We start from the raw sequence: 27909 nt of genomic DNA on the forward strand, positions 1-27909 counted from the left end.
GCGCACACTTCCCTGTCTTTCCTCCCTTCCTCGTCTAAACTCACCATTCTCACAACGTACCTCCTGAGATCACTTCCCAAAATAAACTCCCTGTAGCTACATCACTGTGTTGGGGTCTGCTTTTGGGGAAATCCAAACCAGGAGAGTTAACAAGACTTTATAAATTCTCATATAGTCAAGGTGTCTTTATTCTGTCTTCACAATCGAGGGCAAGCTGGCTGGGTATAGAATTCTTAATTCACCAGAGAAACTATTCTGATTTTTTAATTCTGTTACAGAAAAGAAGCCTATGGAACACTGGTTTCTTTGTTTTCTGTTAGGTATCAGTAGCTTCACTTTCATATTTTTCAAATTCAAAATCTCATGAAGCTCTGTGTTGACAGTCAAGGGCTCTCAGTGTTGCTGCCGGGTGTTTGCAGAGCTCTCAGTGTTGTTGCCGGGTGTTTGCAGAGCTCTCAGTGTTGTTGCCGGGTGTTTGCAGAGCTCACTCTGCAAGGCGATCCTTCCTTGCTGTCTACTCATGTCTTCTATTTCAACAATTATGGAGCAACTTCCCTTTGCTGATTCTCTTGTCGCCACCTTCCACCTCTATAGTTCTCACAGTCATTCTTCATTGTTTTGTTCTTTTTTTCTGAATTCTCAGAGACTGTCTCAGATATGCCCTATGTCACAATGAAACAATTTTCTCTGTTGCTAATTCTGCTCTTTCCTGATTTATAACACATTTTAATTCTGCCATTGCTTTCCTGGTTTCCTTGCATTTCCTTATCTTATCTGCAATCTTTATTTTTGTTTGCCTCTAAGTTCATTCTCTTTTCATCCCAGCTTATCATTCTATCTGATCTTTCACTGTGCTCATTTTCCCCTTGAATTTAATCAAGAGAAGTGAATGCTAGAATAAAATTTACTTTTGTTTTCTATTAATAATCTTTCTAAAAGGTATGCTTTCCTTCTGTATCCTGAGTTACACTTTTTTTAGTTTACGTGTTAGAATGTTGCCATAAGGTTCATGTTGGTTATATTAGGTCTATGCAGGGTGAGTGGGCTCTCCTGGTTCCTCTTTACCACTCATCTGGGTGCTGTGAGAATTCTGCTCTGGGCTGAGTGATGCCATTTACATCTCCATTTAAAGTTGTGGTTGTGATCACAGGAGAGGATTTTTTGTTTCTTTCCCTTCTCTGGCCACATGATGGTCTTCGTGACTGTTTTTCTAGTTGGTCCTGCCCGTCCTGTGCCCTGTTAACCGTTCTTACACGAATTCTTCCCACATCCTGAAGAGCCCCCGATACCTTGTCATCTTTCTGACAAATTGAAACTGGGGCTCCCTGTGTCAAAGGTTGTTGGGATTCAGTGTAAATAAGATTAAAATGATCAGCTATGATAGCTGATGACTAATCTGTGGGCTTCTCAGGTGCACTGTCCTCCCCTGACTAGAACTCTCATCCAGAATGCCTGGGGCTACCTACTACCCCTCAAGGTGCTCAACATGACACAGGGGTGGAAATGATGCTCTCCTGTCACTTTAAGAGGAGAAAATGCTGCTGAGTGATTTATGCTCTTGGGCATATTTCCACTCTTTGCACCCTATATTAATCAGACCAAGGTTACATTTTATGATGGCACACCCTTAGCTATCCCTGCCTCATCCTACTTCCCCTACTTCTCCCCTGCAGCATTCCATCAATATGGCAGACGCACCCAGATCGAATGCAGGAGGGCATGGGAAATGTATGTAAGACCCCTGGTACATAGTAGGTAGTCAACATGCTATGTTGCTTTCCCCAAAGAGTTACAAGACTAAAAATAAAATCATTTGTTCATAGCAATCTCTGTGAAAGACATTCATCACAGTATTTTTTTTTTTTTTTTTTAGATTTATTTAAGAGCAAGAGAGAAAGAGAGCAAGACAGAGAATGTGAGCAGAGGAAAGGGCAGAATGAGCGGGAGACAAGCAGGCGAGCCTGATATGGGGCTTGATCCTACGATCCTGAGATCATGACCTGAGCTCAAGCCAAAAGTTGGACCTTAACTGACTAAGCCTCCGAGGCACTCTCAGTCATCACAGTATTAAAGAGAGTAAAACTGGAATGAAATATCTACGTAACAGGAATTTGAGGGTAATCCATAGTATACCTTATGACAGAATATTATGTAGCCTCCAAGCTAAAAAGAAAACTATGATGAAGGGAAAGAGAATAGGATCTAGGAAGCTACACAGTTTTGAAATACTACCACCAAATCCTATATACCGACAGAGTGGGGCCAGCTCAGAACTTTCTAGCAGACAACAGAGAGAACAAAGCCTAGTCACAGGGATGACTGTGTCTACAGGTAAAAATTAGCCAAAATACTCGGGAAAAGCACAACTATTCCTAATTCTGAGACCAGAGAGAAATTTCTCCCATAGGTCCTAAGCGAGAGGAACCTGCCACATAATGACCCAGTCACCAACCGCATCCTTTCGGTTACCACAGAGATGAGTTTTACAGATCTGTCCTTGAGTGAGCCCTTCTCCCGCCACCACCTATAGGAAGATGGCATCAGGGCACAGGAAATGCTGTAGAAGACACTCTATGTGGAGCCAGAGACACTAGAACCTATAGATACTTGGTTCTCTCTTGACTGGGCTTAAAGCAGGATCATTCTTAGGGTGTAGAAGACGGATGGGAAGCATGCCTTTCCCACAGTCCTTCTTGATTGCTTCTGTCGCCTCCCCAGCCCTGGTGCTCCTAAAAGCTATGAAGCAGCAGAGTCTGAGGTAACCTCTTGTGAAGTTTTTGGAGCGTGAGCATTCCAGGTCACTCTCTAGGCTTCAGTGGCCCCCTAAGCTGGGCAAGGTTGGTGTAATCCTATCAAAACTGTTGAACTGCCAGGACCTGTGTCTGAACGGAAGTTTGCCCACTGGCTTGAAGGTGTTCCCAGTGCTCATCTATGGGCAGGAAGCTGTTCCTCAGAAAGCGATTTGGGTTCCATTTAACACATACATCAAGGCGCTGCAGTTCCGTGTTGTAAACACGCTGAAAAACCCCAAGAATTGCCTTTAAAACTGCCCTCAAAACTCAGAGCAACCACCAGGGAGGGTAAGGTCTGTCTGAGCCCACTCATTCCTGTTGCCTGCTGGAGACTCTTTCTTTTTTTCTTCCTGTAGGTGGTTTGTTGAGGTGAATTATGGGACAGGAGAGAATACCAACTCCTTTTTCCTTTCCGAGTCATTTTACTTAATTTATTCACATACACGAATTCATGCTGAAAAACTCACTCAGTTCATCAAAATAATTTCATTTCAATACACTCAAATATATCATAAGCAAACATGCCAAAGCACAAACTGACATACACGACCCCCTAATGGAAAGCATCAAGTGCACCGGGGATGATAACAAGCATAGTAAGCAGCGACCTGTCCTCATTCCTTATCTTGTTTTTCACAACTACTGACACGAAACTGGAATTCTCTAGAACACATGAGTGTTCAGAGAAGCGGCCAGACATAAAATGGTAGGGAGAGGGCTCCATAAGAGAGCAAAGATGGGAGACAGTGTTAGAGATGGATATTGCTCCAAAGCAGTTTCTAAGTTCAGGGGGAAAAGAATTCTCATAGTTCTGAATGATACCCCACATAGTGAAAAAGTTTGCAGAATCACTACACATTGCAAGCTATGATGAAAGCCAGAAAATACTCCAGATGGAACAAAGACTCTCTTTCGGGGGTGCCTTCCTTACCTTCTGCCACATGTTGATGAAGAAGAGCTCCCGGGAAACGTTGAAGGACAGGTTGGCATCATAGGCATCGTCCCCGAGGTTTGAGATGGAGATGTTTAGGGAGATATTCTTCACAGCCCCCAAAGCGAGATAGGGGGTTTTCCCATCAACGCTGTAAGGAAAAATAAGCAGCAATGAGTGCTCTGAAGCTTTCACTAACATAATAGGAGACATCAGAGGGTAGCTGGGTGTTGGGGACAGAAACTCCTTTGGGGTCAGAACTATACGTTCCAGCAACCCCATTAACCAGCCATGCATCCTTGTGCAAGCAGTTAGCTTCCTCATCTAACAGCCTAACACACTAGGCTCTTCTGGGGCTCACATCAATCTCAGAAAATTGTAAGATGTTTAATATCCTAGACACAGAATTTGGCCACGTATTTGTTCATATGTTTTTGAGTACCTACTACATGCCAATCACAACTATTCTATTTGCTAGAAGAGAGAACAGTGAACAAAACAGAGTTCTTGCCTTCTTAAAGCTTCAGGGAGACAGAAAACACATACACCAAGCAGCAACCATACAGGTCAGATTGTGATAAGAGCTACAGAGGAAACTCACAAAGGGTAGGAAGGGCAGAGAATGCCAGATTTGGAGGGAGAGTGGGTTGTAATTTTAAATAGGATGGTTGGGGAAGCCTCACTGATGAGGAGACCTCTGAGTAGAAACCTGATGGAAGGAAAGGAGCAAAATGCGCAGACACCTGGAAACTAGCAAAGGGAAAATTGTGCCTGGCGCATTCAAGGACTGGCAAGAATGCCAGAATGGCTAAAAGGAGTGAGCAAAGGGAAGCGTGGGAGGAAATGAGCTCAGAGAGGTAAAGGGAGTAGGGACAGACAGATCATATGGGGCACTTTGGGGCCGTCACAAGGACCTTGGTTTGACTCTGAGATGAAATTCCCGCAGGGCTCTGAGCAGAGGAGTGGTGTGACCTGACTTTCCCATGTGAAGGCTCACACTGGCTGTGATGTGAACGGTCTGTAGAGTGCATGGTCGGGGGATGCAGGGAGCCTGGTTGGGAAGCTCTCACAGTAACCCAGGAGGCAGCTCAGACCACACTGAAGTAGTGAGAAGAGGTCATGTTCTGGATGTGTTTCCAAGGTTATGACAACAGATTTGCTCACAGATTGCGTATTAGGGAAAAAGAGGAGTCAAGGACAGCTGCAATGATTTTAGTTTCAACAAATGGAGGGGAAGAGTTGTCCTTCATTGAGACGGGAAAGACCACGGGTATGGAAGTTTCAGCAGGAAAAAATCCAAATGGCTACTGGATCCTTAAGAAGAGGTGTTGAACAGCTGGATGCTTAAGTCTTAAAGGAGGGTCTGGGCTGGAGATATACATTTGGGAGGGACTGGATATGATCGTTAGAGAATGAGCATAGATAGAGAAGAGGTCTCACACTTAGGGGTTGCGGGTGAGGAGGAGAGAATGCATGACAAGGGAGGTAGGAGGAAAACCAAGAGAGATGGTATCTAAGTGGCCACAGCAAGTCTTGTTCCAAGGAAGGAGTAATCAATTTGTCAAATGCGGCAGGTAGGTCAAAATAACATGAAGAATTAGGACTGTCCACTGTAATTAGCCACCTGGAGGTCACCGGTGATCTCCTTAAGAACTGTGTTAAGTGGCGTGATAGGGATGGAAGCTTGGAATTGGCTTAAGAGATGGAGGAGCAGAATAAATGGAAACAGTGAGTACACTCAACTATTTGGAGGAGTTTTTCTATAAAGAGGAGTAGAGAAATAGGATGATAGCCGGGGGTGGGAAGTGGGCTCAAGGCAACTGGTTTTTGTTTTTTTAAGATGGAAATGATCGTAGCATATTTGCACGAGCATGGGAAGGATGTATCACAGAGGGAACAACGAATGACATGACCGGGAACAACTGCTGGGTGGCCTGGTGGACAAAAGGAGGGGCTGGCCTCAGCTAGCACAAGGTGAGCAACTGGGGCCAACAGCACAGACATGTTAGTAGACAGGTGTTAGAAACAAAGCAGAGGTTCCTTTGTGATTGCTTCCATTTTGCACTGAAACAGAAGGAGGGTCGAAGACTGGGAAGGGAGAGGAGAAGGAGGAAGGAACATTTGAGGGACAACGAGAAGAAGGGAAATGGCAGCCCAGGATGTGGGGGAGTGAGCAGGCCATCCGTGGAGGACAAGGGAATGAGGACAATGGGGATGATGACAACGATGAAGATGGACATGAGATGGATGACTGTTACGTGACATGAGCTATGGACAAAACAAATTCACATTGGTGGCCCATCTTTGGCCAACCAGTTAATGGACCATGTGATTAAGCTTATCAGAGTTTATGTAATGGAGAGTCTGGTATTTTTCTCTGCTCAGCATCCTGATACCTTCCTGTTTGGGAGGAATCTCAAAATAGGTGGGAGGGGCACATCAGAAGAAAGGGTGTAGGCCCTCCCACTCCCCTCCTCTTGATAGCTAATGTGTGGGTGCCTGACTGGGCACACAGTCATGAGATCTAAGCGTAGTCAGTATGGCGAGCGATGCTCCCAAGCAGGGCCATGAATTTTGAGGGTTGCACAAAGATCCTGGGGTCCTCTGAGATCTTCTGAGGTGGCTACACCGGTGTTGAGATTCCAGGGGTGGTATCCTGAGCTAAGCCTCGTCTCCCCTGTTTCCTGTCCATGTTGGTTCCGCAGGCTTCCTGCCTATGCTCTGAATCAGCCCATATCCTTCCAATAAATTCTTCTTCTGCTTAAATTAACCAATACAGGTTTATTGCTGTTTGCAACCATTAATACTGCAAATAGAGCATGAAAGAGAGGAGATATATCCAAAATCTCAGTAGGCTATAACCCTTTGAAATACAGATTGCCACGGGGGGTGGGGGAGCAGTCCTCATTTCCCATCCATGAAGAGAAGACCTCACTTTCCTGCACGCCCCGGCACTTCGACAAGAATAACGTGTGCAACGATGACCTTGCTTTTGGAAGCGAGAGCTCTGAGGATCCAAACAAGATGTGAAAAATTAACTTAGAGAAAAGTTTCAAATTCTTGAATGGCCTCCAATACATTGAGACCTTGACCTCAAGCTATTGTGGCAGTTATTTATTATTGTTGGCCATCTTAATTTTAAACAATTGATGGGTTATTTCTGTCCTCCTGTTTGCTTTTGTAAGATTACAGGAGTAATCCTCAGGCCTGGAGGAGTTACGAGGGTGTGTTAAGCTTGCTTTCTCTTGAGAAGGAATGGCCTAAGCGCTCGAAAGTAGCCCAGTCATGTCAGAAATTATCTATAGTTTCCAAATGGAACATAGAGAGACAATACAGAGAAGCACAGGACCGTGGGGTCGGGAGCTGCCTCCTCATTCCAGTTTTGTTGTTCACGATCAGCCTCCCTTTCTCACATATAAACGGCAAGGGAGCAGGCCCGGATGTCTAACCTTCTCCAGCACCCAGAGCTCGGGTCTCTGTCACTTAATCAGGCAGCAAGGTCATTCCTGGTCTTTCAGAGTCAAGTGACTCTAACATGGCTCCATGACGAAGGGAAGCCAGGCGCCTTCCAGGGCGGAATGTGAACTCAGACTTCCTTATAAAGGGGCGCCTCAAAGCTGTTTTCACTTTCTACACAGTTGAAGACTTATGTCTTCATAGGTCTTTGGAAGCATGTCTCTGCTTCCAAAGCTATTCTTAGAAATGAAACAAAATGTAATTTGCCTGGTGTTGGGTGCTTTGAAACATGTCATCTTTCTGAAACTTTACAACACCGTGAGCCGTTCCTGATGTTAGTCCCATTTTTAGAGGCGAGGAGATGGAGAAGCAGAGATAAGGTGGCTGGCCAAGGAGCTGTGCTGGGCTTAGAAAGAAGCACCTCCTATGCCTTTGAAGACCTGCCCCCTCCATTGTGAGCCCCTTCCGATCTCTCTCCTGGGGGAAATAAATCTCCTTATTATGAGCCCCTCTAGCCCCATGTGCTCCTCCAACCCGTCACAGCACTTACCAAGGTTGGGAGGACACATTTATTTGTGTGGTTATTTGATTAAGAAACATCTCTTCCCTATTAAAATCTAATCCCCAGGGGGCAAAGACCCCAGTCTGATTTGCTCATCAATGAACCCCTGGTGACAGACCTGGGCCAGGCACATAGTAGGTGTTCAGCGAACCCTTATGGAATGGAAGAATGAACATGCCAACATCCCCACAACAGTTCATCAGCTCAACCTTTGCATTTCATAGTTGAAGACAATGAGCCCACTCCCCTCCCTCCACCCAAAGGGGAACCCACTTTGGTCAAGGTCATGGAGCCACATAGGGGCTGAGCTGGAGCTAGTGCCCAATTTTATGCCCAACTTCCTTTGGCATGAAGGTCACCTAAGCCACAGTTCTTACATAAACTCCATCTCAGTTGGGAAGGGCTTTGGGAAGAAAAATCTTTTATGACATCTAAAAAGAACAGAACCCCACGGAGACCAACCTCTCTATTAGGACTGAAAGAGTACGACAATTGGGTGTAAGGGTTTTCGGCAAACATCCCACCAGTGCCTATTTATTATAGCACTACCTTTCTAAGTCTCGGGGAATCTTATTCCCTGAGAAATTTTGCCATTAATTCCAATGTGCTTGTGCAATCTTTTAAATGTGTCTTATTACTTTGTTCACCACTCACTCATATTTTTATATGAAAAGTGTTACTAACGATCAACATATAATACAAATCATACAGTTTCTATAAAGTGTATCTGAGGCACACAGAGAGCCTGCTGGAAATATACTGCTCATTTGTTATGAAAAATCACAAGTGTAACTGCCCTAATACATCTTATAGCAGCTGTTTTTGGAATATGTTTGGCTTATATTTAAGTTAGTGCTGATTCGTGTTACTGCTGCCATGTCGATAGCCCTGGGGTGCAGAACCCTTCTCTGACGTCACTTGTCACCACTCAAACGTCCTCACTGGGGAGATGCCATCCATTTCCATATCAGCTGTCATATGCTGAATGCCTGAGGCCACCGAAGTAAATTCTTTCCCCTCTACAGTCTCACAAGCAATTTTATGCAGGTAATTTTTTGAGAAGATGCTAAGAGAAGAAATTAAAGTAGCTCAATGGTGTTTAATAATTAATGACCCATTGGATCATTTTAGATTTTCCCTAAGTCTTAAAGATTAAAGCCATGACTTTATGTAAATAATCTGCAGTTATGATCCACCTTCCGTAAGATATAATACTTCTATTTTCTTTGCTCCTGGCTGCACTCTAGACTGAGTCAAGGATTTCAATACAGGAGCTAATCAAGTACATTCTAGCCAACTGTATTTGAGTTTTAAAAACTTGTCATACCCTTATTATTACTGGTGATCTATTTGCCAGCCACAACTGTATTTGATAATGACAACTAGGAAAATGGTATAGGGTGGCCAAATCCATCTGTGTTTTTCCTTCCCGCCTTCATTCTTTCGTCTCCCCCATTCTCCCTCCCTTCCTTCTAGTCATTTATCTGTCCATCTGTTAACTTTTAAAGCTGCCTTCTCAACTTCAATGTCAGGGATACAGGTCCCAGACCCCTAGGAGTTCACAGTCTAATGGAGGAGCCAAACACTAAGACAAAAGTTGACATCAACATGTGTGAAGTGCTGACTGAGAGGGATGAAGAAACATCCCTAGGAAGTCCCTTATGCTATGAGAGCACAAAGAAGGGATTCTTCAGGGGGCGGTGGGGGAAGGGTGGGGAGTATCTGGCAAGGCATTACTGATGGGGTGAGCCATGAGTCCTACAACAATGGGAAGACAGCCCTGTCAACAAAATTGTTGCTAAGCCTGATTACACACACACATACACACACACACAGGCAATCCTTAGTTTTTCCATCCATGGAAATCATATTAAAAAGGACATTGTGAAGCAGATCATATTCTCCCCTAGGACGAACGTCAAAATTGGGGGAAGCATTCCTTGAGTAACGATCCAGGATCCAACAAATCACAGATAGCCTCAACAATGTGTCATAAAAGCAAGGATATAAATTATAGTCACTGCAATTTAAAATCACAGACAATGCTTCCTATTCTTACAAACGGGCAGACATCATAAAATCAGACATGGAACTGGACAGCTGGATGGGGGCTCGCTGGAGTCATCATTTTGCAGTTAAAGGCCAGAGAGGGAATCGTGTCCCTGCGGCGAAGCCGGGCAGCCCTCCCAACTTCCCTGGGAGGTCTGGTGTTCCTCCCTCTGTTCCCAGTGTTCTTAAAATACAGAAACATGCAATTAAATAGCCTAAAATTTGCATAAAGCTTACTTGGATATCATAAGATGAGAAAAGAATTTGTGTTTGCCTTCCTAGCATTTGGACTACTTAGAATATTGAGAGGTGTCTCCTCTTTACAAAAGTGATCTGAAGTGCTTATTTTCCTCTTGACAATTTTCCTTGAAATTGGTGGAGGTATTCAGGGTGGTTCTGGATGCCTTCAGCAGCTCAGCTGGGCAACCTCCTTCTTGGCACTTGTGGACAATTATGAGAGTTTTTCAACTATTAGTGCTTCAAATCACAAACATGATAAAACCAAAAAACCACAGTTGCTCATCTGATATCTTCCTAGAAGGGATATACACAAAAGTACCAAATAAATTGATTAGATGTGAAGGACATATACCACAAAGCTGATAAGATGAGTCAGGCCAACCCTCACCACAGCCCTCCCCCCCAAAAATGCCAAAAACAAAACAGGTAAAAACTAAGGTACAAAATGAATTCAGGGGAAAGAAATCACTGTAGACTGAAGTTATCTTAAGAGGAAGGAATTGAGCCCCACCTTAAAGAATGAGGAACACAGGGATAGAAACAGGAAGTAGATTTCAGGCATAGAAGAAAGTAAACAACAGGTGAAAGGATAAAGGGGACTCCAATAATATGGAAAGGAGCAGGAAATTCACATCCCTTAGCAGTAAGATGAGTGGGAAGCAAGACAACGACAGAGGAATCTCAAATGTCCCAGTTCTGGGTTGATCTTCTAGACCAGCGAGCTTAACTGTGTTATCTTGAGTCACCAATACCAGGCAGTATTGCAACCAATTAGTTAGTAACTAATAAGGTATCAAAGTGAAAGTATTACAAAATGCAGCAGACTAGAGATGGCTCTTCCCTGTCCCCTGGGGTCTTATCACTGCAGCCTGCAATTCCATCTGCCAGTGTCCCCATCTTTTGCTGAAGGACTTTTCTCTACAGGCCGGCAGAGTGCCCAACAATGAAGTCCCTGATGGCCCTGGAGCAGCCCTCGACCAATGACCGGTGGTGACTGGGGTATAATTACCTCGGCCTCCTCACCTACTGGGTGCAACAATTCTGAAGTTCATGCTCTAGGCCAGCGTTGTCTAACACGGCAGGCACTAGTCACCGTGGCTTCAGAGCACTGCAAATGTGGCAGCTCTGAATTAGGTATAAAATACATATCTGGTTGCTAAGACTCAGCACAATAAAATAAAAAAAAGGATGTAAAAACCTCAATCATCATTTTCATATTAATTACATGTTTAAATGAATTATTGGATAGGTTAAATAACATCTGTTTCACATTAATTCTTCCGTGTAGCTACTGGAAATGTTTTAATTGAATATGGGGCTTTCATTATGTCTCCAGTGGTCAGGACTGTCCTAGACGTTCAGTAAATTCTATGTATTTTATTTTTAACAGTATGGTGGATTTATGCTTCATCTTCAGTGGTACATATTTGTTCATGTTACTTGCAAAGAAGAGATCTAAGGAAAATAAAGTACATTTGGGTAAAAACAAAAGTATTTAAAAAGTAAAATCGATAATACTTAGCTCTTGCTTGTACTTGCTTGTAAATGCACTTGCTTGTAAAACATTGCAATAAACGTTATGAAATGTCAGAAAAAGAAATTCCATGTGTGTGCTCTTTCTCCTCACAGAGTGATTTTGAGCTTCATCAAAATTGGATGCCCAAAGTTATCCACGGCGCAGATAAGCCTCACTGGTTACGCCTGACGTGGTGGGAGACAAGGAAGCCAGTTACGTGGACCTCGCCAGTCAGGAAGGTCTCAGCCTGGCTCTGTCAGAGGCAGAACCTGAGGCAAGTCTGAGAGCAACCAAGTCATTTATTTGGGAGGTGGTCCCAGAAAACACCAGTAGGTGAGGGGTGGAGTGAGACATGGAGGGACAGGCAACCAACACAAGGATGTGACATCAAGTTCGTCACCTCTGTGGGCACCTGTCGCTTCACCCTGCTGGGGTTACTGAAAACTTACAGAATGTTCACCTCAGAGTTCTCCCATCTGCGAGGTGAGGGAAGTACTGACATGTGAGTCCCGTAGGCCACGGTCAAGGGTCTCTCTCCAGGGCCTCTGCCTGCTACATGGTGGGCAGAGCAGGCAGAGACACAGAAGCAGGGGCTGTGACTCAGGGCCTGCTGGGAGGGGGGTCTTACTCTGGAGTTTTATAGATGGAAGCATGACCCAGGGAGGGAGGCCTGTCCTGGCAGAGCGGCTCAGTCAATCCTCTTGACCGTGAACAGTAGGCCCTGGAGAAGCCCTACCCCACCCCTGCGATCCCTGCCCTGCTCACGTCCACTCATCTCAGGTGCCACAGGCTGCACTTCTACCGACAGTTCCAGCCCACACAGGCCTAACGGTCCTGCCAAACGTGGATGGGTGGACAAACAACCCCTCTCCCGGGGGGTGACTGCCAGGAGGTTACACCAGGGGTGCTGTCCTGGTTGCCGTGACAGCAACTGCTCTTCACAGCAGCTATCCCAGTCACTGTAGGGGTGGTTAGCTGTCTTGAACATTGCCCCGTCCTAAACCAGCACCCATCAGAGTTAAACAGGACACTCCTGCGAAATCTGAGGGGTATGTATTTCTGAGCGACCCTAGTGCAATCCACTTTGGAGAGAATGACCAGGGACCAATTCGAGAAGGCCTAGATGACAACAAACACACATTTCTAAGCCCGCTCTGTAAGGCATGTGCTCTGTGAGGGACTTCTCTCAGCTTCCCAGCCTGGGGAGCCAGCTGTGGATACTTCCGGGGCTCAATAGGGCTCACACCATTTTTCCCCAAAATATCCTACGGTGTTAGCATCTCAGCCTCTCCTCACCTCTAAGGACTGACAGCTCTTTCAGTCCAGTCTACTGCTGCTTCCGAGGGTTATGCCAAAGCCCCCTGGATTACAGAACAGCCAGACTGGAGGAGTCTCCTCGGCGACCCAGGCAACATCTCTATATAGAAAATGAGGGATTTAGACCAAACAATATGGAAACCCATTCTCAGAACCCCAACATTTCTCTGTCTCCAAAGAATAAAGCTGCCAACTTCAGCCATTATAGGTAAGATGCCAGGATGAATGTCCTCACCAAATTCTGTATACACTCAGTGTGGGGTGCCATGTTTTCAGACTCTTGGTCCCTTTCTCTCAGCTTGTAATAAGCCAGAGAAGCTCTCCTTTTCTCAAGGTGGTCATTCTCACATGACAGAATCTGGACAAAGAAACCATGAAGGACAGCAAGGGATTATGAAGGCGTAAGTTCTCACAGAATGTTCTATTACCATCTCTGAAATTTCTTTCCTACAGGGATAGGAAATTGTTTTGATTTGCTGGCGAGTTTTAGTGACAGCCTAATTCTTTGGATGCCTGTAGATCTCATTGATTAGTTATTTAGAATTCAAATGCCAATTTTTCACTGCTGTGAAAAATCACGAAAGTTTCCGGATTTATAAGGTTCTAGCGACTGTGGCAAACAGGAATTTATTTTACCAAAAAACAACAAAAAAACCCACCAAGAAATACCCAAAAAGTCTTTTGGGCCAAAAAGGTACAATCCTAAATATATTTAAGAAGTCAAATCTCAGTATGTTTTATATTTTAATAAACTCTAGGGGATTGGAGGTGTTATTTCTGACTGATGGTTAGTCTTACCCTGTGGTGTTCATACAGCCGGCCCCATGCAAACCCAGGCCTCAGACAACCCCCTGTGGTTTAGAGCCTCAGCCCAGAACCACCTGCTCTAATCCATTTGATATTCCCTATGCCAACCTGCTTGAGATCCTCTCATTTCACAGCCAGCAACACATTTTACTTTCAGACTCAGTGACACATCTGGGAGCTGCCTACTTCAAAGTTCTCCATGCCCTACCTCTGCCACCACTCAGCCTCTCCTCCAGCTGTCCTGCCTTTGGTCTCCTGGACGGGCACTGCTGTCATCTGTCTGGGCGTCAGCTGCCTCAGCTGATGTGCTCACATGGCTTGTCCCAGACCCCTCCCAGCATCTATCTCGACGTGTGTCTACTTTCAAATACACTTAAGAAAATCTAAACAGCAACTGTCTACTTCAATTTCTTCTTTTGTTTTAAATCCATAACTTTAAGAGGCTTTAATATTCATATCGTTTATATTCTCAAGTGCTGCGTCAACCAGAAACACTATCATCAAACAGAACACACTGTATGTATGTAGGTTTTAAACTTCTCCAAAACTGGGTTATCATGCCATATAGTTTGGGACACACTTCACATCTCACCAAGTTTTATAAACCCTTTCTAATCATGCAAAACAGATCCATATGGTTATTAACCCCAGATAGAGATCACGAGACACCTCTGTAAGGCACATCAATTAAAGTTTACAGTGGGTCACCGGAATGATTCCTGGGACTGAGTTTCTGGTTTGAAAGCCACTTACGTGAAGCCAGAAATACCTCTATCTCCTGCAAATGTACCCACCTGGGCCAGTTTTATGCTCATAAAGTGAGAGAAAAGCATTTACTGAGGTGATCTGAGTCAAAATAGTGGTTTCCCTAGCAACAGTCAGATAATTAACATAAATATATGGGACCTTAAAAAAATAACATGGCTATATCCTGACTTCGCTAGCATCAATTTGGTCCTAGATCTGGCTCATTCAATAACTCATGGAGTGCTAGAAACAGTGTTTGCTTCAATGGCCATCCTTTTCCTAACAAGGCAAACATGAGAAGCCAGAGGGTCGGCCTCCCCCTGCCCCATCTGTTTAACTGTGAAAAGAACTGCTGGTTCTCAGCTAACAGGAATTCAAATCCTCAGCAGCCTTTACTTTAGAGTTTCTGGAATCACTAAATCTTAGGACATCTGGAACAAATCAGGTCCACTCACTGTAACAACTGGATTAAAGACAAAGAATACTTGGAGTGGGGGGAGGGCACAAAGGAATTCCCCAAATCTGCGGGCCGCTCAGAGGTCTGATGTCATAAGACGGGACGGTGTGCTACGATGTGCGAGCCGACCCAGTCATGCTGTGGCGTCACCCTACACCGCACATCAGCTGCTCCTGAAACCCAGCCACCACACACCCAAAATGCAAGAAGCAGATCCTCATTTCACGGAAGCTGGCAGGCCAGATAACTCAAGAGAACCCAAATCAGCCGGGCCGCTGTGGTCCCTTGACAAGGACGTCAGCTGTGGCCATAATTTTTGTGTGCTTTGAGCTCAAGAAGCAAATGGGGGACCTAAATGGTCACAGACAATTAAACGTGTTGAAATTACAAGCCTCCCTGGTTTGGAACCCTTTTTCCTGTGTGGTGAGGAGCCCTAGGAGAAAGGAGAATATAGGTCTGCCTGCCTGGGTCCTCTGGGGTTCCCTGAAGGCAGAAACAAGAATACACACAGCAGATAGCATGTTGAACAACCATGAACGGGCCCACTTGTCCATAAAGTGGGCACCACATTTACCCCCCAGCCCATTTTCTCTCCCTTGGGCCCGAGGCACTAATTTTCTTGAGCTCATCAAAGTTCTGATGGATAGTTACCTGTGTCTTTAATAAACCAAGAACAAGGAAGGAATGCGTACTTTTTAATCAGTATATTTTAGACCCTAGGAGACAGAGTCAGGGAAACACCCCCTTCAGTGGTTTCCAAATTTGGTCTTACCTTTAAAAAGAAAAATATAACATGACAACAATTTTATAATGAGATCCCAGTTCTACATAATAAAAATGTTCTGTCTACTCCTGTTAACAAAGCAAAACATTGGCTTCTCCAGCATGTATCTTTTCCCATAATCAGGAAAAATTTCTGAACAGGGGTTTTTAGCTTGTTTTTTTGTGTCACCAGATACTCTTGGTGGTCTCCTGAAATGAATGGTCCCCTTACCAAAATAATGTTTTAAAATGCATAAGATGAAACATCAGATTACAAAGAAACCAATCATACAAAAACATGATAATTGCATTTTAAAACATATGGTTTAGTAATATGTATTCTTTCTTTTGTAACATTAACTAATAAGATTTGGCAGTGGGTCTAGTAACTACCCTAACTTTGAAGTAGGGATGAATGTAAATGAAATTTTGAAACAACTGCAACTTTGTAACTTGATAGGAAAGCATCAATGATTTCTATGTGTGACAGTCAGAGTCCCCCTAATATTTCCTATGCTTTGTTGTCTACATTGATAATTGAATAAAATGTGGCATTCCAGTTTGAAGTTAGTGAACATAGAGACCGTTTTCCTACTCAAGTTCACAAACTCTATGCACCCTATGCACAGATCACTAAGAGGATACGGACCCAGGTTAGAGCCTCTGTCCTATGGGAAGGCTTTAATGACGGGAAGGAGAGGCCATGCTGGGGGAGAGAGGAAAGACAAGAAAGTCATTTCTGAAAGGTGTATAATAAGATATTTACAAATGCTATGGATTTCCTTCACCTCAATTCCACTGTCCCTGGACTAACAATGAGCCATCTTCAAAACTGATGAACCTGGGAAGGTGGGGCAAGGAGGTACATAGGTACAAAGAGAATCTTCTCCTTGGCTTAAAAGGCTAAATTTTTGGTGTTCTTCCACATGAGGAGAAAGAAACAAAAGGAACACTTTAGAAATTAGTTTTTCATTTTTTTTCTTGAAGAAACACAACTGTCGACTGAAACAATGGCATTCACCTCTTGTTCAAATTTCATTATCACAGAAAATATTCTTAAAAGAGAGCCCAGTACTCCAGTCAGGACCTGTGCAGTGAAAGCCCTCCCTCACCAGGGTACTCCCCTCTCCTTTTATCCCTTGTGTCTGCAGAGCCCTCTTTAAAAACAAAGTCCTGGGGAAGAAGCAATCAGAAGTAATCCTAAAGACACAAAATCCTGGGGTGGCTGGGTGACTTAGTCGGTTGAGTTTCCAGCTCTTGGTTTGGGCTCAGGTCAGAATCTGTGTCGTGAGATCGAGCCCTGCACCGGGCTCCACGCTCTGCACAGAGCCTGCTTGAGATTCTCTTTCTCCCTCTGTCCCTCCCCCTACTCACACACTTAGATAAATGAATGGATGAATGAGTAAGTGAATGACACAGTATCCCTCTCATCACCTGAAGGGACCTCCTACACATCACCCCATAGGCCTAGTTTTTAAAAACCCAAAAAACCCTTCCAATTCCAAGAGAGCAGGTGAAAAGTCTATTGGCAACTCTTTTCCTGATATCTGCTAAACACATTGGATTTCATTTCCTCTCAAAACTCACATTCCTAAAAAAGAATCAGGCTGCCTAGCTAGGCAATCTAAGAACGAACAAACAGGATGTCAGGTCAGTTTCCCTGGAAGCAGTCTCCGATAGGGATTCAGGTGCTTTTTCAAGAGATGCCACGGGGACCAAGGGGCATGGAAGGAGGCCAAGGCAGGGAAGATGCTGAGCAAGACTGCGGTCTTGGGGAGAGTTCCTAATTCACAGGGGAGCTCTGGAGCACAAACTGTAGCATGGAGTTACCTACACTTGAGACAAGGGGCTGGCCTTTTTGTCCCCCAAATGGGTCAGTCATTGGCTGAGAGCTACACTGGGGTGGGTATCACGTCCCAGGCAAGGTGACTCCTGTAAGCGAGGACCATTCTCCAGACCAGAGGAGGGGCAGCTGCGAGCCCTTAGCAGCTGACACTTATGGCAGCTGGGACTGGGCGCGTGCACGGTACAAAGGATCTGGGTGTGGCACCAATAGCATCCACCCAACCTCATCATCTTTGGGTCAAAATCACCTGGCATGGGGTCAGAAAAGCAGAATCATAAAATCTAGAAGTTCTTTACATTGTACCTCCCTTCTCATGGCAATTTGCAAGGAACCGTGACTTACGGGTGGTCCATGTTAATACCCAAGTCTGTCACCTTTGGCTCTCAGGGAGGGGGCCGGTGACCATTAGGGACAAAGCCAAAGGCTCATCCCTCCTCGGCCACAGTTGTCTTGGGTTTTGCCTCTGTGGAGAGCAGCAGGGCCAGAACAAACTTAGGAAGGAGGGGGCGTGTGCAAGACAACAAGAAGGGTGTGTGGGGGAAGATTTACTTTGGAAAACAAAACACCTATGTGTCCTTGGAATCCGGCTTTTCATACAGTAATAATAGTCTGCTCCAGGATGGAGGAGGCTAGTAATGGTGGCAAGAGACCACTGACCCAGCCACAGAATCAACCGCAAACACCTCCGCAAAGAAACAGCACGTGGCTCCCCGTCTGCTCTCGACTTGAGAGGTGAGGGGTCTAGTTGCTACCTTCTCTCCATAGTTCCTTTTCTTAGCTTAAAAGTCCAAGGAGAGGGAAAGTAACAGCCATATCATTTTGATCCTGCTGGAAAGATGCTTACACATAAAACCTCCAATGGTCGGCTATATTTGGAAGCCAAGGAAAATATTACCAAATAAAATTTTATTAGGTACACCCGCGAAGTAGACCCAGGCTCCCCAGGTTGCTCAGGAGGGAGGTGGGCTATGGGCAGGCACGTTCCCAGTGGCTTCTGCGGTTGCCATGGTTACTCTGCAGCCCTGCCTTCCACGTTCTTTTATGGATTCCCCCTCCTCTCATTATCCAGATGGAAAATCCCCATGTCTGCTCAGCATGCAGAAGGCCATCCCTGAAATCCAGTATTTGTTGGGATAGATTTCTGCTCCTCGTGTGTGTGCGTGTCTCGGGGGTGGGGGAGTGGGAGGGATGCCTGAAATAAAGTGACCTCCCCTCCATGTTCTCAATCTGCCCAACAAGGGAACATGGTCAGTTCCTCAAGTGGTGGCCAATTGTCCCCAACCTTGCACTCAGACTGGTAGGCCATTTAGGAAACTACAATTCAGATCCACCCTGAGATAGGAAATTCTTCAAGTCATTTCCACTTGGCTAGCAGCGTACTGGGTGTCAGAGACTGCCCAGGTTCCCCAAGCTGCCATGGCCATTTGAAGATACGAAAGATGGGTCTAATGGCTAGGACACTGGACTTGAACTCAGAAGTCCACCAGCACGTGTTTTTCCTGCCACTGCCATGTAACTTTCTTCTGGACCTCAGATAAGTGACTCTAGTTCCTATCAGCTTCCCATTCTGCCCCTGAAATGCTGTGGCTGCAAGCACATACACACAAAACACCAACCCTGAACCCCTGCAAGCTGGGCTAGTTTTTACCCTGCCTAGGTTACTCTGCAGGACAACAGAGAGGGCATCTCAGAACCACAGAGTCACCCTCTGTGCTCATCCCTAGACTGGCTAGAGCCAGGACTCCAAAGAAACACAGCTGCTTGGCCTCACTCCACTCAGGTCCCTCCCAGGATGACGGAGGGACCAGAGGTCTCATCCTCTCTGCCTCGGATGTGCTGTGGACACATCCTTTACCTGCCTTTGCTGCTGTCCTCAGGAAAATGGGAACAAAGCTCCCAGCCCTGTGCTTGGCTCGTGGGTTTACTCTAAAAACCAAATGCTCTTCAGCATGTGGGCATTACGTGGTCATGTTTGCTAGAGAAGGACAAAGCAGTAAGATACAAACAAATGTGATAGGAAATAAAGGTACCATAGTAATGGAGAATGTTGGGTATTTGGCAAAACACTGGAAAGCAAGCATTCTCAGGAAGCTTTAAAGGGAAGAAGACTTGGGGCCAAAAGGTGCTATAACGCTCCTGTTAGAAACTCCAGAATATATTCATCAACTGAGATTCTTTGAGAAAGTGGGTGTAGCAGACATAATCCATGCTCCTGCCACCCCCCTTGGATTGTTCCAAACAGTCTTGCTGACTTCCAGCTGTCAGTGTTTGCATCTTCGTATCCAAGGGTCTTTTTCTAGAACCAGACAAGGCTGCTGTCACAGGCTGGTGGTGCCTCCCAACACCAGAGTAGCCCACAACCGATGACTGAGAGTCAAATACCCCAGCCCCTTGGCCCCTCTGATGCAGTAACTGTGAGGTGAGTGTTTTCCACGGTTCCCGAGCATCTCCTTGCAGGACGAAGCAGCAGCCGTCCGCTGTGATAGCTGGGTCTGATGAACGGACTGATGGCCTCTCTGCACTCACATCCCATCATGTGATGCTGCAGCCTCTCCCACCAGGAAGCAGAGTTTATGTCCCCACCCCTTGAGTCCGTTGACCCTGTGACTTCGCTTTGGCCACCAGAGTGTGACAATGAGACTAGACCTCACGAGTCCTTGTGCATTGCTGTCCTAGATTTTGGACCCCTGCCCCACCATAAGAATCAGCCTGAGCTTGCTGGCTAGAGGACAAGGGACCACGTGGAGGCCAGTGGAGGAACTCTGGCCAGCGATAAGCCAGTCATCACAAACAGAGGCAACCAGCCAACCTGAACTTGGCTGCAGATCTATGAGGGAGCCCAGGAAACCAGAAGACCCAAACAGTTGAGCCCAGCCTAAACAGATGATCCACAGAATCAAGAGATAAATAAACAGGGGTTTCTCCAAGGCATGACGTTTTGGGGTGACTTGTTACACAGCAATAAGTAACTGATATGCTAGTCTTGCATCGTGATGCAGTAAACTGTCCCTATTTGTTTCCACCAAGCCTGGTATAGCTGTAGCCAGCGCTCTGTTAGTATCTGCCAAATAAATGAATATACTAGCATCGTGTCACTTCCTGCCGGTGAGTAGAAGCTAGGCACTCTGGAAGGATACTGCCTCCTTCAACACCCTCCCTCCCCTGCCTGTGTGTGAATGTCTCTTTGCTTGCCCGAGTCTGCTAACTACTTTCCCTGGGGCCCAAATCCTAGCCTCTGCCTAGGTAACTCCCACAGAAAGACCACCCACATGTCCACTGAGCCTTGAAGTGTTCCTGAAATGTGGGAGACACACCTGCTGCCTCCCATTAGGGAACCCACATCAGAGCAAAAGCAAAGACTTATTACAAGAGGGACGAGTGAGGATGAGCAACCCTTCCACTCATTCTTTTTTTTTTTTAAAGATTTTATTTATTTATTTGACAGAGAGAAACACAGCGAGAGAGGGAATACATGCAGGGGGAGTGAGAGAGGGAGAAGCAGGCTTCCCGCCACGCAGGGAGCCGGATATGGGGCTCGATCCCATGACGCTGGGATCATGACCCGAGCCAAAGGCAGAGGCTTAACCCACTGAGCCACCCAGGCGCCCCTCCTTCCACTCATTCAAAAACTCCTATTCACGGGAGCATTTCATTTTTCTTTCAAGAATAAACCCTTGAAAAAAACCATTCCTGTTTCCAGAGATTCCAGAAACAGCAACTAAAAAAGCCAGCTGCTCCCAGTCAATAAATTTCTTTTGCATTTTTCTTCCAGATCTGGGACAGACAGCAAAGGAGAAAAGCAGTAAATCTGATGGCTAACATTCTGGCCAGGGCACACATTTTCCAGGTTTCTGATCAGCTCCTGCTCATCTTCCTTCATAAAACAGCAATGATGTCGGCTTTACAACTGAGGAAACTGCTGACGTGCCAGCCACAAGCTACAGGTCAAATCTGAGGCCCTCCATGGAGAGGAAAATCCAGTCTATATGGATTAAAAACGTGTGACCCCACCGACCCGGCAGGACAGGCAGTGACTGTCTCCAGAGGGGAACGCTGTGGAGTAAAGCTTCACATGTCCGACAGCTCATGAGAGAGCATGAGCGGGGACGGATGGAAGCCAACTTGATAACGGATATTTTAACCCATCTACCTCCTTTCAGGATGGGACTTTTCACACAGAGGACTTTCTCTCCAAGGTCCCCAGGCTTGGTACTTCTGGTCCAGAGCCAGCGGCTATCAGACCCCAACAGCCACTGAGGCTAGTGCATAGGAGGAGAGCAACATGCAGAATTAGCCATTCCTGGCTTGAATGGCTTGAGCAAGGAACCTGGCTTCCCCAAGCATCTGTATCCTCCCCACTAAAAGGAGTGTGATAATATTTACATCCTAGTGTCACTGAGAGGACTCAACGAAAGACTAATGCTAACTCTCATTTGCTGAGTGCCTATTATATGCCAGGCACTTTTGGAAGCACTTGAATATGTTTTAATTAATGAAATATTTGGAATAACTTAGTAAGGTGTTGCTATTATTTCTCTTGTTTTACTGATGAGGGAACAGGCACAGAGATGTTAAGCAACTTGCCCAAGGTTGCACAGCTGTAAGATATGGTGTTGTCTAAGTATACTGATGACCCTCAAGGGCATCCAGGGCATGGTGGGCATTCCATAGACAGGGGTCTCTTCCTCTTTATCAAACAAGACTTTACTTCTACCCATGCTATACAGTTAATGATTCTGGCCACTTTGCACTTTTGAGAAGAATAATTTGTTTCAGGTTCTAAATAGTTCTCTGGGTGCAGCAATCCTCATCTCAAAGGCTCATTTTTCATGGATGGAGCTACCTGTCTCCCAGCCAAGGATTCTGGGACATGCACTTGACCCCACACCTCCACTGTGATAATTGCATTGTTAAAGCTACCAACATAGGACCATTACATGTGGCCACTAGATGGTTCTTTTAACTTCGTAAATATTTTACTGTGTCTTTTCACTTCCCCTAAGAGTTCTTTCATTATTCAGGTTGGCTGGCCAGAAGGCACTGAAATGTTCCACTCATCTCCTACGGGAGGCATCAAAATATATATGTATGTATTTTTAGATCAACTGCTGTAGTCTACATTTCTTTTTCTTTATCTTGATCACAGGTGCGGTAGAGTCTTAGATACTCTGGGTATTCAGACAGACAAAACAAAACACAGTTGCATCATTTTACAAATGGGAGTTTTCAGCTCTGTTCAACAGAAACAATCTGGACAGCCTCATCCCAGTCCTGGGCATTCTGGAAATGGCATGTTTTGGGAATGAGCTCAAGCCCATTTAAGACTGTGCACCTTTAATTAAAAGAGTTGATTGCTTTAAGAGACAGCAAGCCTGCCAGAATTCACGCTCTCTGGAGAGAAAAATCAAAACATCCATGAGTCTCCGTCACAGATAGCATTTCCTGGCTTGATCCCTGGCCACTCTGGGGGACCCAATCACTCCCAGATGTCTTTCCCTCAGTCTTCTCCAGACAAAGCCTCCTCAGTCCGGTGGGCACTTGGCTGCTTTCAGCTACAACACCTTGTCCTGAGCTGTCCACCCAGTCGTCAGAGGAATCTTTCTCTGTTACCACTCTGCTTCAACTTTTCAGTACAGTGGGCACAGCTAACTGACAGCTAGGTTCTAGAGACACTCTGAAAGGCAAAAGTCGAGTCCAAATTGCACTTTTGAAGTCCTTGGCGCGGCACCACAGTGAAGACCAACACAATATGTCTCATAAGTCCAACACTGCTAAGGGTGCTCCTGTCCCAGGACAAAGGGATCCCGTGGACCTGTGACAGAGACTAGGAAATGAGGGGGCTGGGGAAAAGTCAAGCTTTGGCTGAGTGGAAGAGAGGACCAGATGACCCACACCGTGTCGCTCCCAGTCTTTGCCTCAATCCTCACCAAGTCCTCCTGACCTCCTCCTCATCATTCCAGACACCTGCCGATCTTTGCAGGCATTGGCCCTCCACACCTCCATGCCTCTGCTCACATTTTCTCTCTGCCCAGAATACCTGCATCCTCTTGCTCATGCTCTTTCCTTCCTCCTCTTAGAAGCTGCTCCATGGTGCTATGATGATCCATCTTCCTCTCTTCTAGCACTGACCAGGTGGTGCCACCACCCTCCAGCTGCCCTCTCCCACCTACACGGTGCATGCCAGGAGAGCATGGTGCACACACTGGTCACGTCCGCAGCTTGATGCCCAGTGTTTCCCTGATTTGAGCAGTTACGGGATGTGCATCCCACCCGGGGGCAATCACGGCTCCCACCCAGGGCAATCATGGCTCAACAGAGCTCAGTAATAAACCAGAGCAGCTCAGTTCTGGTTCAGTAACCAAGCCTTTGTCAATCAAATTCAGACCCTGGTTTCCACCAGCAGTTTAATGCCTGTCCCTTCCCTCACTTTACACCTGGCTCTACGTGAAGGTCTAAGGAAACCCAATGTGCCTAAAACCACCATTTGGTACTGTGTCTCTCCCCACCCAACTACCAATTACTGTTTCTTTGATGACTCCTCTGGGGACAGTCAGGGGCCCAAGATACAATGAAGGTTTAATGCGGGATCCAGACAAAAGGCTATTTTGAGAGAGCAGGGGAGCCTCCTGGGAAATAACTCATCCTAAGGAGAGGATCATAGCTTTCGTCCAAGGGCACCGCTTCTGAGATTCAGAAAAGCTCCTTACCCAGTCTCTAGGTCTCATGTCTAAGTCAAGGATGATGGAATTACCAGAAAGGCTGAAACATCCCTGAAAACTATAAGATATACATCCCTAAAAACTATAAGATATCAGGAAAGAGAGCTTCTTCATGTGGTAGAGCAGACTGTCTTTTAGGCCCCAATTCACCCCTCCCTGAACTTAGGTCCTCTGCTCTGTGACTCTGCAGTTCCTCTCGTTAAGGGGGCACAGAATATTTTCCTGACTTGGGGGTCGGTCATATGACTTGCTGTGGCCAACAGAGTAAGGCTCAAATAACAGTGCACCAGGTTGGAGCTGGGACCTTAAGGGTTGCTGCATGTTTCTGCTTGCCCTTTGTGCTGTCACCCAAGCCATGAGAAGGATAAGCCCATGCTAGCAGAGTGGTTCCAGCAGAACAATGAAAGACACATGAAGCAGAGCTAAACTGGGTCACCTGAACCTAGCCGAGATCAACCTACTCTCTGCTGAACCCCAGATGCATGGACAAGTCAGCCAAGATCCAGCTGAACCCAGTCTGGACCCGCCAAACCTCAGTCAACCTGCAGATCCATGAAAAGAGATGACTGCTGTTTTAAGCCATTGAGTTTTGAGGTGCTTTGTTACGCAGCCTTTCTCTGTGGCTAAAGCTCACTGATACATATGGGGGGTCTGGGTCCCAGCCACTGCAACTGTTCTCAAATTATCAACTTCGGGGCCCACAGAGCAGACCTGGTTCGGATCAACACTCCTGAGGGGCAGTGGAGGCTGTTTTAACCACCAGTGGCTTACCAACCATGAGCCTTGGGTTTTATGTCTTAATACAAGAAATGCACAATGGCACAGAGATGAACTTGACTCCGTCCATCAATGGGCAGCTGGAACATCAGGACTTTGCTAACCTAATTCTTAACCTTGGAATGAGTGAACATTTTCCCACCACATAAAGTTTTCTGATCCAAAAAACTTCCAACATTTACCGTCTGCCTCAAGACAACACAAATTCATGTGTTTTTGTTTTATGTTACCTAAGACACTTTTTGGAAGACCTATTTAAAACTGAAAGTAATGGCCTGATAATTTGTGAACTTTCTTTAGAACTGGTTTCTCCAATAACTGCAGGAACTTCTTAACCTTAAAAAAATTCTGATATCCACTTCTTTTATTTGAAGTCATTTTCTCAGCTTGGCAAAAAGTGTGCCATTTTAATCTACCACTTTTGTCAGAAGTCAAAGTAATGCTAATTAACGTTTAAGTGGCTTGGAGAAGTATTTGTGTGTGTGTATGGGGGGTTATATCATCTTTTGTCCAATAAATTAAAACAAAAGAAAAAGATCTTAGTATTACTTTCTTTTGATAAATAATAGATAATTTACCAACAAAAGTGTGTTTCAGTGCAGTCATTGGTTCGTAATGGGATATTTCTTACATCCACCCAAATTTAACTCTCATGGTTACAAATAAGGGACATAGAATAGCGTTTGGAGAAGCATCAAAAGTGAGGACGGTTTCTGAGCAATGGTAATAAATGTATGGACAGATGTTCCGGCCTCCAGGCTAAAACAATCATTCCAAAGGAACTGTCTTGAAAGGAAACGATTCTCTGAAATGTGGCCAAATGATTCAGGACCAGCACCTTCATCCTACAAGGTGTCTAGAATAAAAGGCTGGCAGAGAGGAAACAGGAGGCCTCTGTGTGGATTACCTTCGCCTGGAGGACTCTCGTACTGGGGGAGGGAAGCCTGAAACAACAAAGCAGGTCTGTTCCCCGGGATCACATCGCCTGCCCCTCCTGGCTCACCCTCCCGCCACCAAAGAGCCTTCACCTGTTGTGAAAGCAGATGCCATTGTTAAGTGTGGGGGGAAACATTAAAAGAATCTTATTATAATATTAAGTCAAATCATGGGAACTGTCCCAGTTAAACCCTGGCCATTTCTTATGGTTCAATCTCATACAATGAGTAACTATGAAACATTCCATCCATCACACAAATGCTCACAGGAATCAGAAATACAGGCTGAACAGTGAGATATGTGGAACCATAAATGAAACAAAGAACAACTCATCCCCACCAGAGGATAGCTATTGTTAAAATTATTGTAGGGGCGCCTGGGTGGCTCAGTGGGTTGAGCCTCTGCCTTCGGTTCAGGTCATGATCTCAGGGTCTTGGGATGGAGCTCTGCACCGGGCTCCCAGTTTAGCTCAGCCGGGAGTCTGCTGGACCCTCTCCCTCTCAGCTCCCGCACAGTGCGCACGCTCTCTCTAGCTTGCTCCCTCTCAAATAAAAGCTTTTTTTTTTTAAAATTATTGTATAATATACATACTTCTTGTTAAGCTATAAAATACTGTTGTGGAGTGTTGTATCCCACCAATTCTAGTTATCCTCTTTGTGGGGTGGGGGGGTACTCTGCACATTCAGGCTTTGGGCCTGGGGTCCTGACAAAGGAGCCTCCCAGAACGGGGTGGCAGGAGGAGGGCTGGGTTACCTGGAGAGCAGCAGCTGACCCTGGAGCTGCAGGTCTGCGGCACAGTCCTCTGAGCGGCAGTTCCTTTCAAAGACGGTCTGTGGGGGAGAGAAGACAGGAAGAACAGGATTTAATGGCAAAGGAGTAAATATCAGCCAACTATTTCCTTCCAAATCAGCAGGAACTCCTTCTGTGAAAGCTTCCCCCTCTCTCCTCCCAGGAAGCCAGCCCCCCACCACAGTGAGGGCTCCTCCTCCTCCTCATGGGAACCCACAGCAGTAGGGGGCTGGGCTGCAGCATGCCTTCCTCATGTGGTTCATGTCTCAGGCTGCTGAAGTGCTTCTTCTAGTAGGTTCCTCAAGAAGGAACTTCTTCCTTGAGAAGATCTTTAAATGCTCTCAGATGTGTGTGAATAATAATCCAGTTGCATAAAGAATTCTTAGATTACAGTGTGGTCATTTCCTTCTGTTTGCTCTCTCGGGGAGGCAGAAAGTCTCTGATGGAGGTGGGTTCTGCCTGAGTGATGGGATATGATAATGTTTAGTTGCAAAGAGAACAGTCTAAAAGGCCTGTGGCTATCAGGCTGAGGGTGCCACACCAGGGCTGAGCGGACCCTTTCCCGCATCTTAGGGGTGGGGGGTGGGCAGCCTCCGGACCAGATCAGGCCTCAATGGCCAAAGCCCCACCCAGTGCTGGGGCCCAGCTCTCAGTGCGCCAAGCCAGCCCGCTGTTCAGGGCGCTTGTGCAGTGCACTGAGCTGGCCCTGTGTGGAGGCTGGCCGGGGAATCGGGGCGGCACCTTGGGAGGAGTTAGTTTTCCCCTATACCCCACAACAGGGTGGTCGGTCCCTCCCTTACACTCGTCTGGAGCTCTGGAGTGCTCTGACATGTCTCATCTAAGGACATCAGGCTCCCCACGTTCTCGACTGACAGACACTGCTCACTACTGGGAAGTAGCTTTGATCATTTTGGATTTTGGAAAGAAGAGCCTGTTGTCATTTTTCAGCTGTAAGTCATTCACTATTAAACGTCTCCTCTGTCACTGCTCATGCCTGTGGGTTTTTCCTCACCACAGAACATAGTTCCAAGGGATTTGTTCCCATCCTGCTGGGAACGTCCAGGCGGTGCTCAGAGTGCCAACGCGGACTCCAGTGAACTTGCTGGCCCACAGACAGTCTAGACCTACCAGACAGAACACTTCTGCCTATGGAAATTCATATTCCTCCGTCACATTTCCAAAAGAATAAAGCGCCCCAGCCAACAT

At 45.9% G+C, this 27909-nt stretch overlaps 1 protein-coding gene across 1 annotated transcript in view; it reads right to left on the bottom strand.

Annotated features, from left to right (window-relative positions):
- ITGA9 (integrin subunit alpha 9) overlaps window positions 1–27909 on the bottom strand; it is a 344297-nt gene that overhangs the window by 118351 nt on the left and 198037 nt on the right. The window contains exons 17-18 of the mRNA XM_046001922.1: window positions 26668–26744; window positions 3724–3874 (exon numbers count right to left, since the gene is read on the bottom strand). Coding sequence (XP_045857878.1) covers window positions 3724–3874; window positions 26668–26744 — 228 coding nt within the window. The remainder of the gene's footprint in view (window positions 1–3723; window positions 3875–26667; window positions 26745–27909) is intronic.

The sequence above is a fragment of the Meles meles genome, chromosome 4, assembly GCF_922984935.1.
Source record: "Meles meles chromosome 4, mMelMel3.1 paternal haplotype, whole genome shotgun sequence".
Classification (NCBI taxonomy): Eukaryota; Metazoa; Chordata; class Mammalia; order Carnivora; family Mustelidae; genus Meles; species Meles meles.